General features: G+C 35.5%; 3 protein-coding genes and 1 non-coding gene across 7 annotated transcripts in view; 2 read left to right on the forward strand and 2 right to left on the reverse strand.

Moving 5' to 3' along the window:
- Positions 1 to 16256, reverse strand: part of LOC126874099 (zinc finger protein 724-like) — a 111787-nt gene that overhangs the window by 26818 nt on the left and 68713 nt on the right. The gene's annotated exons all lie outside the window — the stretch shown is intronic.
- On the forward strand, positions 607 to 1436 carry LOC126874137 (UPF0488 protein CG14286). Its single transcript, XM_050635844.1, has 2 exons — positions 607 to 767; positions 904 to 1436. The coding sequence occupies exons 1-2, from the start codon at positions 747 to 749 to the stop codon at positions 1414 to 1416; spliced, it is 534 nt and encodes a 177-aa protein (XP_050491801.1). The 5' UTR covers positions 607 to 746; the 3' UTR covers positions 1417 to 1436.
- Positions 1697 to 1769, forward strand: Trnar-acg (transfer RNA arginine (anticodon ACG)). Its single transcript has one exon. It is a non-coding gene; the product is annotated as a tRNA-Arg (tRNA).
- The window catches only part of LOC126874096 (ribosomal protein S6 kinase alpha-5-like), a 56107-nt gene continuing 41956 nt past the window's right edge, over positions 2106 to 16256 (reverse strand). For all 4 annotated transcript variants that reach the window (XM_050635729.1, XM_050635731.1, XM_050635730.1 and 1 more), the window contains 5 exons: positions 13998 to 14072; positions 12316 to 12534; positions 10244 to 10359; positions 9410 to 9610; positions 2106 to 8617 (listed from right to left, as the gene is read on the reverse strand). In XM_050635729.1, the coding sequence (XP_050491686.1) occupies positions 6659 to 8617; positions 9410 to 9610; positions 10244 to 10359; positions 12316 to 12534; positions 13998 to 14072 (2570 nt within the window). In that variant the 3' untranslated portion in view covers positions 2106 to 6658. The remainder of the gene's footprint in view (positions 8618 to 9409; positions 9611 to 10243; positions 10360 to 12315; positions 12535 to 13997; positions 14073 to 16256) is intronic.

The raw sequence follows: 16256 nt of genomic DNA on the forward strand, positions 1-16256 counted from the left end.
CATAAGAATATCACCTTTAGTCTCTTTTAACTTAAATTAACTCTCATATTAAAAATCAAAATACCTAAAAACTCGATGGAAATGACACAAAATATTAACATAAATTTTAATTATAGCAAGATTTTTTAGGTTTTGTTGAACTTTAACTATTATTTGGTTATGTTAAACTTATTTTCAAGATTTCTTAAAAATTAGTTATCTATGTATAATTTATTTGAAATCCATTATGAAATTTCTAAAAAAGAGAAAACAAACTGAATATTTTAACAGGTGATCGACCTAGGTGTCACTTGGATGCAATTTTCTAAATCTATCTCTTAAACTGTGTAATATAAATCTCACAACGAGTGAATACTCATTTGCATCTATTTGAAGCGATGACAAAAGTCTACAGTATTTATGTTTCAATCTTATAAACATCTTGTTTTACGTATCATTCTATTTAACTAATTGCTTCTCAATCAAATAAAAAAGAATGTTTCGTTATATATCAGGTACCGCTATGTGCAAGAAATTTATTGAAATTCATAACTGAATTACCGTTTTTAAAAGTAATACATATTCTTTATATAAAAATTAAATTTCGCGCCATGATGCGAATGGTTTACCATCTAGTGATAATTTACTAAAACAGAGGAACAATGGCTAACAACGTCAACACAGGAATTGTACCAGAGACTACACAATCAAAAATACTTCAGTAATTAAAACAAAATACTGAACTACTCCATTTTCAATAATAAAAGATGCCTCCAAAACCTAGAACGGTATATTAATTTGATCTTCGTTTTCCATTACTATACGTTTCAAAAGAAAATATATGTTTTATTAATTCTAACCTACCAACTAAATCACGACTAACAATAACAATAATCACAACTTTACAACAAACGCTAATTTCAGAATGCTAAGAAGCCGACAGCAAATAAAAAAAACGCAGAACCACCAAAACTGACAGATTCAGCTAGTGTTGGCGTAGAAACTAATAGTGGTTTGAGCCAGGAAGCTGAAGATCAATTTGAAGTAGAATTATGCTGGTGTATTCAACAGTTAGAAATGTGTTTGGGCACTGGAAAGCTTCCTGAGAGGCAGGCACACGACTTAAATAAAAATATAAATATTCTAAAAAGTAATACTGCATCTCTGATAAGAAAGAGGCAAATAATGCGTAACACTTTAGGGAATTACAGAGAAAAAATGGCTTTGGATGAGCAAAAGTTTGGCAAAACAGCATCTTCTATCAAGTTTATGCCTCCGCCCAGTGAGAATAGGAAATATGTATTTGTAAGGAAGGCTGCTTCTGCATCTACAAAGGAAAAACAGACCGTGACACATTCTTCGAACTCTAGTGAAAAATGTATCGATATTGACAACGTACAAAATGTATTTCGATTTAATTTTGAGATTAAAGAATAAAATACGCATTTGTATATTTATTAATGCTTTTATTATTACTATCTTTTTATAATTTTGATTTCTTATTACATACCGAATTGTTTATTTAAGTATTAAAAACATTAAAGTATTAAAAATAAAGATAACATAGCATTACAAATAATTTCGTTAGCCTATGAGTTTTTACCTAATCTATCTTAAATTGGAAATTAATAATTAAAGTTAAAGAAGGAATACGCATAAAAAAATGTTTTCATAAATGATCCTTATCCTACAAATAATAGACATTGTTAGCAACTTGGGTCCTGTGGCGCAACGGATAACGCGTCTGACTACGGATCAGAAGATTCCAGGTTCGAATCCTGGCAGGATCGGTCGAGTTTTTTTTTCCATCAAACAAATTTTTATTCAACTAAAGATACTACAAATAAGATATTATCGATTCAAATTTCAAAATTATAAAACCAAAGGACCCAAGTATCTACAACGCAAGGTAGAATTTAATTTTCATAAAAAAATAAATAAAAATACAAGAACGCAGAAGTAAGAAAACTGTTCCAAGATTAAATACAATGAAATGAACAATACCAAAATTTCCCAAAACTATTGAAACGAATGAAACAATCGAGATAAAATGATATACTTGAAAACGCGTTTAATAAAGATCTTCACCGTAAAAACTGGGACATATGAAGCGAGTAAAAAATTCGTTATATAAATAAATATTATGTTATGATATATTTAACAACCAGTAGTAACAAAGGTACCTCGTCTCTCTTACATACTTATAGCGGCAGAACAGCACTCTTTATTTAAGCTATAATTATATATAATATATGTATATAGGATGCCTGAAAAGTCTATCGCACAATTTTATCTGTGGACAGAGGAAAAGTTCCGATCGAAACAACGAACAATAGAACACATGTCGCCGAAGAATACTCTCTCGGTCTTTCTCTCACAGAAAATCATAATATAATACATATACATAAAAAAAAAAAAAAAAAAAAGAAAACGAACTCTACTACGCGTGTACAAGCCATCGTTCGAATGAAATAAGAATGCTATGAGTTATTATTTCAACGAACATCGTAACGTAAACCTAACGAACGTGAACATATTGTGACATGGATGATTCAATTAACTTCGAATTATCAAAAATAATGCGCACTAGACTCTTTCGACGCCCTGTACAAATATACATATTTTTACAAATTCTCTGCTTTCTTATTTTTTATCTTCCTCACCTTCCATCTCTTTCTATTATAATTATTTTTAATAACATAACAGTGATATATTGTATCTAGAAAAGATCATTTTTTCTCCTCGACACGATCCAACTGATTGCAACTTATTAAGGACTCAATAATGACTCGTATGATCCCTAAATAGAAATATCCTCTTATTAAAGAAATATGATCTCCTAGAATATAGTCTTATATTAAATATATATAATATATATAATATTCTTTATATATCTATGCATTTCTTATTTAAATAATTATTTCTTTCCCTCTTTTTCTTCATTATCTTCTTCTATTCATATGTTTAACTGTTACACTTGGAAAATCACACTCGATTCAGCAAAAATTTACACGCCTCTCGATATTTCGAAAAGATTAAGCTTTTTCTATTCTTCTTTATATCTTTTGTTGATTTTTTCATGACTTTTCCTTGATTTATTTGGTCTTTGCAGAGCGATTTTACTTCGGTCGTCTTTGGTAGAAGCACGCGTTTCTCCATCCACGTGGAACGCTCTCATCCTTTTCATAATCGATTTTTTTTTTTTTCTTTTTAGAGGATTTATGTCCTTGGTTGTGTCTCTCTGTTCCCTGAGTCCGTGTACAACCATTTTCAGTCTTCACTATCCTTTCTTTCTCACCTATCTCGTTTTTTATTTTTAGTTTTTATTCTTATTTCTTTAACGTTGCACTTTTTCTTCACAGCAGTCAACACCCTTCTTTCCTCTTTCAGCTTACACACTAAGACGATACATCGTGACTCGCAGATCTGTTCGTATGTTTATTAAACTAACCGCAAATTAAAGTTTACTCTCTACATTAAACTAATGGATGGAAGTTACTTAAAGAGTTATACGTCATTTTTGGTATGGAAGATGCGGATGTAACAGGTTTGGAAGATATCGGGTTATAAATTTTAAAGTATAAAAGATAAAACTATAAATAGCAACGTTAAAAAGTATCACCAAATGATTCCACGTCATAAAATGAATAAACAAAGTAAGTGGATCCCCTTACTATACGAGACTTTATGAGCTTCTAGACTAACTTTTGAAAACATCATCAAAACACAAATATACATATTATTTTTAAAAAGACACTGATCTAAATGGGGTTCCCACGAACTTTCAAATTGAAATTTCTCAAAAAAGGGGGAAAAATCATAAGTGATAACTGTATTACACATTTCATTTTTTAACGTAGAATCGTCTGTCTGGAGTTTTACTCTTATAGAATTAAATTTAAAAAGCTCTGGACTCGAACATATCCATGAGTCACCGCATAACCAATTGTAATTTGTAATAAAAACCCGTGAAAACTAACACACTATCGTCACGCATGAAAGAATGAAATTTCTTTCGTGCCTCGATGATACTTATTCTCACCTCTTGCTACGACGAATCAACTAAAAGAACAAAACATTTATTTCTGTAAATTATGTGTAAAAAAAAAAAAAAAAATACGTGTCATTCAGACAATCTAAATAAATTTTTTATACGATGAATTTCTGAAGCAGCAAGAAGTTGAATCACACGAAACAGTATCGTAGACTACGAAAATAAATCTCAACTACCTTCAATTTCAACGTTTTCTAACAAAGTGCAATTCCCTCCAACTCGTCTATTTCATTACAAATAATTCGATGATCTATTCGTTAATATATCTTTCATAATACACACGATCATTTTATCATTCGAAAAGAAAAGGAAAAACTAATCAATGAAAGTAATAATACGTAAAAAACATTCGTACAAAACGAAAAAATCGTAATGTAATCGATGCATTGTACCATTAATCATTACAATACCCAATGACTTCGATCAACCCTATCTTTTAACATTCTATGTAGAATGTACACGGGTATATGATTTTGTGTGTGTACCACGTGTGTATAAGTATATATATATATATTTTTTTTTCTTCTTGTATATAATATTTTTCTTATAAAGATTCAAGGCTAAAAATTAATGTACAAGAATAGCATGTATCCGATATAATATATGCTAGTGTAAACAGAACCGTTTGGATTTGAGTCTGTGTGTATACTTTTTTTCATATATATATATATATATTATGTATATAATTAATAATAATAATCGACGCGTACAACACAATACGTTTACTTTTGCGTCGATACAATAAATAGAGAATACACGCGCCTCTATCATTCCTAACCTCTCCTAACCTCCTTTTTCATCTGAAACAAACGAAGATCCTTCTGTTTCTTCCCCCCCCCAAAAAAAAAAAAAAAAAAAAATTGAAACGCGTGTACACCATATTCATACACGCCTTATAAATCGTCTGTTTGAGGCACATTTTCTATGCGTAATTTTCACGAATCGAATTTTTTTTTTCTTTTTACATAAAGTCTTTACGCAAAGTCGTTTTTGCTCTTTCTCTTTACGCCTTCCTCTGGTTTCCTCTTCTTACTCCCTTCTTTTACCTTTTAATTTCCTCTAAGAAGGATCAGGGATAGAGCGAAGATTAAGAAAAGTCGACAAACACTTTGACGACTTTCTTGTTCTTTTGTTTCCATTTTTATACATGGTTGATCACAGACAACGCGAAGAAAGGAAATAAATCTACTGGGAATCGATCTCGAGGGACCGTTCCATTTTTCGTCGCGTTTTGAGCGGAGAATCTTGTTTTTCTTCTATTCAGTGTTTTCTGTACAAATCGACATTTCCCCGCGACGAGAACGTTTATGAATTAATTCTGACACCTTATTATACAGAGCGTCCCACTGCAAGAAGACACATGCACCGCGGATGATGCCCCGAAATCATTCAATTTTTCTAAATGAAATTTTATTCTATCTTCTATCGTTCGAACGCTACGTCTTGTTTCCATAGAACACTCTGTATACATATACACAGTATCGATAAGTTGATCAGATATTTGCCCATAGAAAATTGATAACGGTTGAAAAATCTAATACAAAAAGGATGATAATGCGTATAATCTATTACAAAATAGTTGACAAGAATAGAAATTATCTATTCGTTTGGTTTTGAAACTCCTCTAATAGGATAAATAATAATATTGTAATCTAAGAACGACGAATACTATTTTTTAGGTTAAGTTCCATCCACATTCAGAGTGGCTTCAAAAGATCAGGAACACGTATTCTCGTTATTTCCTACTTAAAATACTATCTCTCGTAGTGTCGTTCGATGATACGTAACCCTAAGCATGGCATAAAATTAAACGTATCTACAATAATTTAAAAATCACGATAAGGAACAGTGTCGTCTTGGGACACTCCATTTAGAATCCTGTACGAGTTCATCAAAGTATCTTAAATATATGTAAGGTTTACTTCAAACCTTACTTATACTGAAATGTTACTTGCTTACAACAACGCTTAATTAACATTATCATGTTAACCTATTATTGAATTCTATATTATGTTACAGAAAGGAAATTCTAAGAATCTGGGCAATATTCTTTTCGTCGTTATTTCTTCTTTCTTAAGAATCTTAAAGAAATTGAATTATTTATAACGATATGATAAACTATTCTTTTTCAATCCTGGAAATTTTTCATCTTTGATTTATGTAGTACACTTTTACAAAATACTATTTTGATACATACTTTGTATTTTAAGAAAACAGTGTATGAATCACTTTCATACGTTTTTCGATAATATTGCATTTATATAATTGCATTGCATTATTTCATTGGTCCTTATTGGGTTATACGATTTAATTCTATCGTTATATCTCATACATTCTACATAATCTTAATATGTCAATTGACATTACCTAAAATGCTAAAGAATCAAAGAATAAAACTAAATTCTTTTTTAACATACCTTATGTTAATGATAAAAATCAAAATGTCGCAAAATAACGAACTCGTATAGGATTCAAATAGTTCATAGCTGAAGTCCCGTAAATAGGAATGACGCAATGTGTGTTGCCCGAGTCGATTCGAGCTTCGAAGGCAGAAAACGACATCACATTACGTAAAATGCATACAATGTACATAGGAGAGATACGGAGAAAAGGTGGCGTGAACTTCTATTCCCCGATGACAGTGGTAAACACCTTGGGTCGTTTTCCTGTCTGCTGTTTCCGACGGATCTCCCTAAAGTCCACCTGATTTGTCTCGCAAGATTCTGTCGTAGATAAGTCGTCCTCATTTACGGTCTTCTCCTCTAGTTTTCTTTTCTTGGACCTAGTCACGGGGCCAGTACTGTTGTAATACTCATATAAATATCGCGCGTATCTCGTAAGCTTTTTCGACCTGGTCACCCCATCGTCGTCCTGTTTACGTTTGTTAGATGACTCCTGTTGCACGATCCTTGGCGAATTCGAATCGGAGGAAGAAGACAAAGAGCTGAGATATTCGTTTACTGTGTCTTTGCCAAAATCGAAGGCGCTTGGTTGCGCTGGTGAGACGGAAGTTGTTAGGTTAGTTGCGGTGCTGGGTAGTTGAACGGGCTGTACAGACTGACTGGACGAAGAGGCAGATGACGATACAGAACTAGAAGTAGAACGCTTGTGCAATTTCCGGCGCTGGGCAAGTCTGGCACCATCTACTTCCCGCAATCGGAATCCTTCTGGCTTCTCTGATAGTGTATTCGAATTGTTCGTAGTGGTTTGATCGACCGAAGTGGATACTTCGAACGAACTGGATTCGTTTAACCAAGGATGATTTACCAGGCCACTAGCTGTGAGGCGTTTGCTGGGGTCCACGGTCAACAAGCCTTTGACGACCTGTTTGGCGAGGTCAGACACGTGACTCCAGGATTCGCTATCGAAATCGATCTCGCCTGCCCTGATTCGGGTGGCCAAATCTGGGGAATCGGTCCCAAATGGCGGGTCTCCGGACAGTAGGGAATACAGTATAGCACCCAGACTCCAAAGATCACAGCTCTGGTCATAACCTTGTTCAGCTATCACTTCTGGAGCTGCATACGGAAGAGTGAAACAGGGAGTATATAGAGGCTCACAGTCACATTTTATCCTGGCGAAACCGAAATCTACTATCTTCACTGGCGAGTCTTCGCTCTCGTCTGCAAATACTATATTCTCTGGTTTGAGATCTCGATGGACCACACCTTTCGAGTGCATAAAAAGGACCGCAGAGGCAAGTTGCCGCATTATTTTACTAGCCTGTTGCTCGCTAATTGGCCTCGATCTCCTCAATAGTTCTCCTCCAGACAACAATTCCATTACCAAGTACATATGCATTTGGTCCTCGTGAACTTCGACCAGTTTAACTATATTTGGATGTCCCTGACAGGTTCTCAGTAAATTGACCTCTCCTCCACAGTCGATTCTGCGGTTGACAATCTTTACAGCGTACTCCTCCAACGTTTTCTTATGTCTGCACTTATGACAGATCGAGTAACTACCATCTCCTAAGACCTCTCGAGGGTCTAATTCGTAGGCCTGTAAGAACGGGGACTCCTCGAAACTCACTGACAGCGCGTCCGACGCTGAAGGTATTTCAGACTCTGTACTAGCCGTCGTGGCTTCTTCGATTATGTCTTTACTAACTATATTGTCTCCAACCGGTATGGATGGCGCCACGTACGAGTAACCTCTAAAAATTTTGTCATAATTGGGCGGAACCACGGCCGGACTGTCGGTTGCGATCATTTTTGTGAATTCATCCGAAAAATTGCTGGTGTCCAGCTCGTGAGTAATTGTAGGAACGAAAGGCGGACTAATTTCCCGTCTTTCTAGAGCTTCCCAGCTAAACGGTGGTGGGGCTTCCGTGAAGAAAGCATGTTCTTTCAACTCTTTGGCGTCTCCTGGACCTCCGCCGAGCCGTTGTCGCGGATCTTTCACGAGAAGACGTAGGATAAAGTCTCGAACCGTTGGACCCATGTGGCTCGGTATCGGTGGTTCTGTCTTTAATATCCGACGCGAAATGTCTTGCTGCGTGTTCTTCTCGCCATCGACCGTAAAAGGCGACGCGCCGGTTAGCAGCTCGTACGTTAGTACGCCTACGCTCCACCAGTCCACCGCCTGCAAATTGACCATCGATAGATATTTAGAATAGAAAATTTTGAACAGATTGTTCCTGGAATTTCAAAACCGAAGGGGCTACTACAGTAAGAAAACAGCACTGCTTTCCAGTAATTCGAGCGACCCGATAAAAACTAACTCGACATCGATCAAAATCAAATCACTTTCTCAAACGTTCTATAAATTCGAAGCTAATATTCGTAGTAACAAATTTGTGAACTTTTAAATACGAAACCTATTCCAATAAGTACAATCTATCATTGATGGAATCTTGTTTTCCCGTTCCCGACAATTCTTTGATTTTTAAATATACAAGATTTTCTAGTTTTCATTTCTTTTATTCGTTATTCGCGTATACATTATACTATCTTTATATTTTTTAATTAGTCTAATTGTATTAGCTTTCTCACTGTGTGCTTATACGACGCGATCTTCGCATTTTCTGATTATTATAATTATACGATTCTTCTCACGGTATTTACAAATTACATAAATTCTACTTTATTCTTTGCCTGCAGAGAATGCAAGATTTACAAATGTTTCATTCTCCTAACATTTTATACGAAATAAGAACTACCGAGTGACGATTTTCTCATTCTCCGACAATCCGATTCCATCAAATTTAACATTTCCCTTTTTCTTTTTTTTCTTCTTTTTTTTTTTTTCAAGTAACCAGGGAAGAAAGAATAACGAATCGATAAAAATGTATCTGACAGGCGGGGAGTACGGGCGCGATAACGAAGTTCCAGGAACGAAGGGAACAAATCGTGACGTAAATTCATCCTGACTTACAATATCGTGTCCCGCTGATCCCCCTCGTACCACTTCCGGTGCCATGTACTCGATAGTTCCGCAAAACGAGTAGGCTCGGGCATTGTTGTCTCTTTCGTGCGGCAGGAACTCTTTGCTCAGCCCAAAATCTGTTAACACGATATGACCTTCTCTGTCCAACAGAATGTTTTCTAGCTTAATGTCCCTGTAGATTATACCCAGCTGCAACAGAAAAGGCAACATTGTACGTTCCATCGATCAGGTTGTACGATAAGAATGGAATATTTTAATAATTTAGCATGTAACGCGCAAATATTCGCAATAGTAAGGGACTGCAAAATTCGAGACTACGTTCGCTTTCCTTTTCGTGTAATCTCGCGGGTCACGGTTGAAGTAGATATCACGTACGCAAATAAGTTCAGTATAAATGAAATTAGAAGAGCGATATAACTAGCAATAGTTCAGATATGGATAGATTAAAAATTCGATCGCTTTTAGTTCGATCGTCAAGCTATAAGAGATACGAGAAACGTATTTAATTGCCTCGTTTCTTTCGATCGACTTTAAGACGAAGCTTAAAACGAAACGTTCGTTTAAACGAATTAAATTATTAAATTAAGATTTAAATCTTTCGATTCGAAAATTGCTCCGAAATGAAATTTCAAGTAAAATCACGTATGCTTCTATTCGATTCTTATATCGGAATTTGAACTGCTCGATTTCTGACAAGCGTAGCGGAGTCTCGTCCATGCATCGAGTTTCAAAAGAAAAGATCTTTAAATAGACAAATTCTCTTAAATCGATTATTTTAAGTAGCCTAAGTTTTCCAATGTGCTAGAGAAGAACGATACTTACCTTATGTAGATGTTCCAGCGCCAAAATAACTTCACCAATATAGATTCGCACTTCGTCCTCGGTGAAATGTTCTCGCTGATAGAGATGTGTAAACAACTCTCCACCGCTCACGTAATCTGTAAAAATTGGAAATTATTATCGTTCAACGAATTAGACAACACGCCTGAGAACACGATCTTCGACTCGACCGAATCTCTTCGTGAAATATTTATTTTCCTCGATCTCCTCTCCTCGATCGGTGAATTCTTCGAAATTAAAAGATATCGCGAACGTCGAAGAGATTGAAAGGAATAGAAAAAGTAGGAAAAGATAATTGCCTGTAGAACCAGCGAAACGAATAACGATATTTTCTCTATTTATCTTCCGTAGCACTCGTCAACGAGATATTGGGCTGTAACGCTGTAAGGCATGAAATATTCATTGATAAAGCTGCCGCATGCGAGATTTGGAATTCAATCGCGTTCTCCTGACGAATAGAAAATGTCTGATACTATTTTTGGATATTTTGATAACTAGCGATAGTTCTCTTTCGTCGATTGTCCTGCTCTCTCCTTGACAAAACGGATTACCGAAGAAATACTTTGCGCGAGAAAATTAATGCTAATTCGCGTGTTCAAATATCGCTTTTTAGCTGTTTTAGATTTTTAAGAAATGTGCAAACCTGAGGAATATTTACAAATGTCCCTGTTACATCGTAGAATCGTTTCAAACGTTTTTAAAGTAAAACTGAGAATTTGTTTGAAGACGTAAGTAGATGTTCTAAAAAGTTCTACATCGTGTCTTTATACTAGAAATTACTGTTACTTCCAATGAAATATCTGCAATATTCTACGATTATTTGGAAATCCGAACAAAAAGATCTATACGAAAAATATACCGAGAACGAGATTCGTACAAAACGTACAATTTTTTCGGAAAAGTTTGCGTTTTAAATATTAATTGCAATATGAATAATTTATTTTCAATATCGGGGCTTCGCGAGACAGTCCATATTTCAAAATCGACATAAACGTTTAAATATTATCGTTAATGAATTTCCATGCATGTAAATTGGAATAAAACGACAACTGACTCGCGGAAACGTGTTACAGTAGCCGACCTACATATTGCGAAACAAAACTAATTCGTACATTGTGATGTCATCTAAAGAAAAATAATTGAGGAGAAGACGAAATCATCGAGTGATTACACGTTTCTACGAGGGAGGAAGGTTGCACAATGTTGTACGGACGACTCAACGATGATGTCAGGATAGCATCTGAAAACCTTCTCAGCTGTCCATTCTTTCGCTTTCTTAGATACTTTTTTTCGCCACATACTCGCCACTGTAACGCGTACATAAAGAATAAAAATATTTTACGTAAAGCATAGTCGTGGAAACTTTAAAAATCTTTCATGTCTGATCTGAAAATGTTTGTCCCGAAGCTGAAAAGGTTTGTTCGTTTTTTCGATAAACCGACCATTTCCTATCCTCTTGGAAGCAAATATTTTCTCATGTACTTTAACATCGCTAATTACTCGTTTTTTCACATCAAAACTTCACATCACGCTTTAAATTGACTTAAGTTATGTACGCTAAAACGCGTTCTTCTCTTTCCAATTTTCCAATATTTGCTGCTGTTAACAAGTTGTACTTAAAATTGTTTACTTGGCGTATAGTGCACTTCCTTTTACGCGTTAATTGTAATTATCGCTGTATAACTACGCTCATTACCGAGTGGCTATATATTTTTGTCGAGACTGGAAAAATTTATCAAAACGAAATACCGTATAGAGCTTTCTGCGCCACGGTCACTAAATAAGTAAGCTTTTTTTATTGTTATCTCGAGAGTAATAGATATTCTCCTATAGAGCGATATATCGCAGGCACGTGCTTTATTTTACACGAAAATAGTCCCTTTACGAAGATTAGAATAGCTATCAAACGATTATTCCAAGTAGCAACCGCAAAACTCAGTTGAATTGAGAATCTAGCGTACTCGAACTTTCCCTATTCCTAACTATATTCCCGTTGTAACTATATCTCTGGCGAATATTTCTTGAATAATTTTCCAAAAAAATAATCTACTTACCTAAAATAAGATGGAGCTTTGCGTCCGTCTGAAAGGCGTAATGCAGCGTAACCAGAAAAGGACTGTCACGAACGGCCTCCAGAACTTGTCGCTCCGTCTTCGTATGCTCGGTCGTCTTCTTCTTTTGCACGATCGACGCTTTCTGCAGGACTTTCATGGCGTAGAGTCGACCGGCATCGGCACCCGTTCTCTTACGCACCAGGAACACTTTTCCATAAGCTGTGCAAAAGGTTTTCGTTTTCACTCTTTCTATCATGACCTAATTCGTTAGTTATGTCACGATTATTCGTATTATTCGTACTCGAACGTGTTTTTATTTCTCGTCAACTGTCAAACGTTCTTTAAGCGAGAAACACGTTTGTCGATAGAACAATTACGAATCTCGTCTGGATTATTAATCGAACGAAAATTTCGCGCTCAGATCTGTTTCGATATCGTCGCTTTTTCTCTTTCTTCTTTTTAACTTTGGCGTATTGTCAGAAAATTTCGGTGGACTCGGTGTATCTTTGGTTCGGATACACGGCGTGTCGATAAGCTGTTGGTGTGAGAGAAACAAAGAAATTGAATTTGAACTTTTAGATTTTTTAGATTGACGAGTGAGATTGGTTTATCGAGTGGTTCCCACTGATACATATTTCGGACATGCGAGTTTCTGAACAGCGGAAAGATGAAAGCTAGACTGAAAGCTAGAAGGAATAGAAACGATCTTCAAAAATTTATGGAACGTGGAAAATTATAGAAATTTATTTTATTATTTGAATTTTATAAAATTCTAAGCACAGGCTCGTGATAACCATAGTGAAACCATAAACTAGTAAAAATAGCGAAGTTTCGTTAAAATCGTGCAGATGGTTTCTAACATCAGCAATTAAATAGAAACGATCTTTAACGTGGTCATAAATGACGAAACTTTGATGGGGGCCGTACAAGATGTTTCGATAACGAGGGTTTTTTAATTCGAAATGGAAAATGGAATGGTTAAATTGTTTAAACCATCGATTTTTATTAAATTATTTAAACTCCGTACTATGCGCATTTGCTAATCCGAATACAAACGCGGAAAGAAAAAAGCAAAGAAAACGACTTTTCTCCATCGTAATTCAATTCGCATGCTTTTACAACGAATACGGTACACTACGCGTCGGTTCGACTCACGCGAAGAATTTTTAAAAACTTTGAATTACATCGGAAACAAGACACTGGCATCTCTTATCATGTATTCCTCTATCGGGTAATAATATAAACATTTATCGAAACATCCTGTACAATCCCGCGTCTATTCTTCGTAACGAAATTGCCGTAATTTTCACATTTCACCAACGTCTTATCGATTCTTGCACGCCTCGCTTATCTTCCGCCCCTGAACCAGGCAAATTATACAAACCCCATACGCCGAAGAAGAAAGCGAAAGAAAAGAAAATTCACGCGGAATCGATCGAAACGATGCTTAAAACTCGTTCTATTTCGCGTGAATCGGCGGATAATAAACGTTCGATGGGTATGTTTATTGCGCTCCGAAGGGAAAATAGTCGCGTCGTCAAGACGCGAGACGTTCGCAATTAAAAATCAACCGGTTGCGAACGCTAAAATGGTAGGAGCGCGAAAAGCTACGGGGGAAAGGGACCGGTTGTACGTCCTACCGTGGACTTTAATCGCTACCATAAAGGATTTCGTTCACGTACCTCCGGTTCCAAGGACCTTCAGCAGATCAAAATGCGTCATGTCTACCCTCTGGTCTCCGCTGTCTGCCAGGTTTACTGTAACAAAGAAAAATAGTTGTTAAAAAAAAGTTTTTAACAAAACTTGTAATAAAAATTATCTTTATTATCTCTCTCTCTCTCTCTCTCTCTTTTTATCGCTTCTTAATGTAACGTTAAGGAACGACCAAGGATAGGAACGTTAGGATACGCGAAAGAGGAAATGGTAGAAGCGACACGTAGGTCGAGAATGGAAAGTGGGGTCGTTCGAATTTAACGGTATCGTAGATCGTATTGTGAATTACGCGAAGTTACGAGGTGAACAACATTCGGAAATTTGTATTTCTATTTGAATAATTTGATATGTTGTTCGAATGTTTCGCGTTTAGAGTATACACGTGTTGCGTATTGGCAATTTTGTAGAATTTTAAGTATCGTAATGATCGTGGAATCATATTTTGCAGTTTTGTTGAATTCCACTTTGCAATTTCGTGCAATTACGCGTCTTAACTTTTCTGAATTACATTCGCAACTTTGTCGAATATTTTCCAGAATTAAATAAATAAAGAATATATACGAATATATGTATACAGAAGCGAGTATCAGTTATCACTATAGTGATATAAATTGCACTGAAAAATTGATTTATAATTACATATAAATGAAGCAATATTTTATACAGGTGACAATATTTTATTATATCATGAAGTAACATATTATACAACATTTACCGCCACGCTATACATTCGCATACAGATACACACCCTGATTATTAAGAAAGAATCAAGTACTATAACAGAGCACTATAAAATAGCGAAACAATATAGCGTAAGAAACGTAAGAATAAGAGCGTAATAGCCAGCTTGTAGTATCCTAAAAGAAAAGAATAAATTATTATAATATCAAACAATATTACGTAACATTGTGTTATTCCTCTCGAGTTGACATTATCAAAACTTGGACTTTCTGATGTAACGTGTTTACAGCGACGATTTTTAACGATTAACCTTCTGTAGTTTTTATCAAATTCTTAATATCTCCATTTTCTCAAAAAATAAAACAAGCAACGAAGAATTTATCCCAAATTTTCGATCGATGCTTACAAACATTCGTCAAAGAAATACCGTATTGTACGAGTGGAATTTCGATGGTGTAATAACGTTTTTTTTAATTGTTTTCCATCGATTTCAGAAAACGGACAGCTACTTTCATCGGGGCTCGGTTATCGAAATACTGTTAACTGGACTTTCTATTTGAATGCCTCCAATCGGACTTTCGATCGTCTGAACTTTCATTCCTCGTACTTTCGAATAATCGATCGACTATCTCGATATCGATAAATAAGCATAGCTTTCCGCCTATTTAATTTTAGATCGGAAATAACAATCACGTAGACACTTTTGTGTCGATGAAAGATATGGCCGTTATTGTGATAATCCTGCGGATCTCGAACGTAATAACTAAAAAATACATTTTTCTTGGATCTAACTTGCTATAAGCTGAGTGAGAATTACGTGTTTCAGAATCTAATAAAAGTCGGGCTAAATTTGATTATCGTTAACCGAACACGGTTCTCGTAGAAAACACTGTACGTGTTAAAATTGGAAAATTTCGACTTCCTATTGGAAAATGTTGCACATATCAATGAGAATACCGTAGTATAGAATTCAAATGCAATTTCCTTTTCTAAATAGTTATCAACAACGCTAGAAAATACATGGGTTTAGGTGTCACAAAGTCGCCTCTATAGAAAAAGGATATAAACGCCAACAAACATTAGTTAATCGTTTCTCGACTTTTGCCTATGTCGTCTGTGTAAATGAACGAACAACCACTGAGTTTCTTTACCGAAGAGAAAGAGACGACACGTGCACTTTTCTTTTTCGCGAATTTAAACTACATCGACGCGTAAGTTTTCTTTTTCTCCCGAAGAACTTGCTTCTTGGCACTTACAGTCTTTTCTACAAGCACTCTTGTACCAAGATCGAAAGAATGAAAAATGTATGTAATTTGAGAAAAAAAAAAAGATATATGCGGCACGCTCAGTTGTAACGATATAAATATTTCGTAAAAATCTGATTTAGACGGGCGAAATCCGCCAGATATAAGCCCATGAATCCAGTTTCAACGACATTATCTAAATTACGATCTCTGGTCGCAGTACAGGGTCCCAGACGAGTTACAAAGGCAGCAGAAAATGATAGAAATAATAATAATTCAAGGTTCGTGAATTGTTTTTAGCGG

This window comes from Bombus huntii, chromosome 15 (assembly GCF_024542735.1).
Source record: "Bombus huntii isolate Logan2020A chromosome 15, iyBomHunt1.1, whole genome shotgun sequence".
NCBI classification, from domain to species: Eukaryota; Metazoa; Arthropoda; class Insecta; order Hymenoptera; family Apidae; genus Bombus; species Bombus huntii.

What these genes read in the sequence shown, in the direction of transcription:
- LOC126874137 (XM_050635844.1), top strand. Translation starts at nt 747, where the DNA reads ATGCCTCCAAAACCTAGAACG. An exon ending in TGCCTCCAAAACCTAGAACG is followed by an intron (nt 768 to 903) that starts GTATATTAATTT and finishes CGCTAATTTCAG; the next exon opens with AATGCTAAGAAGCCGACAGC.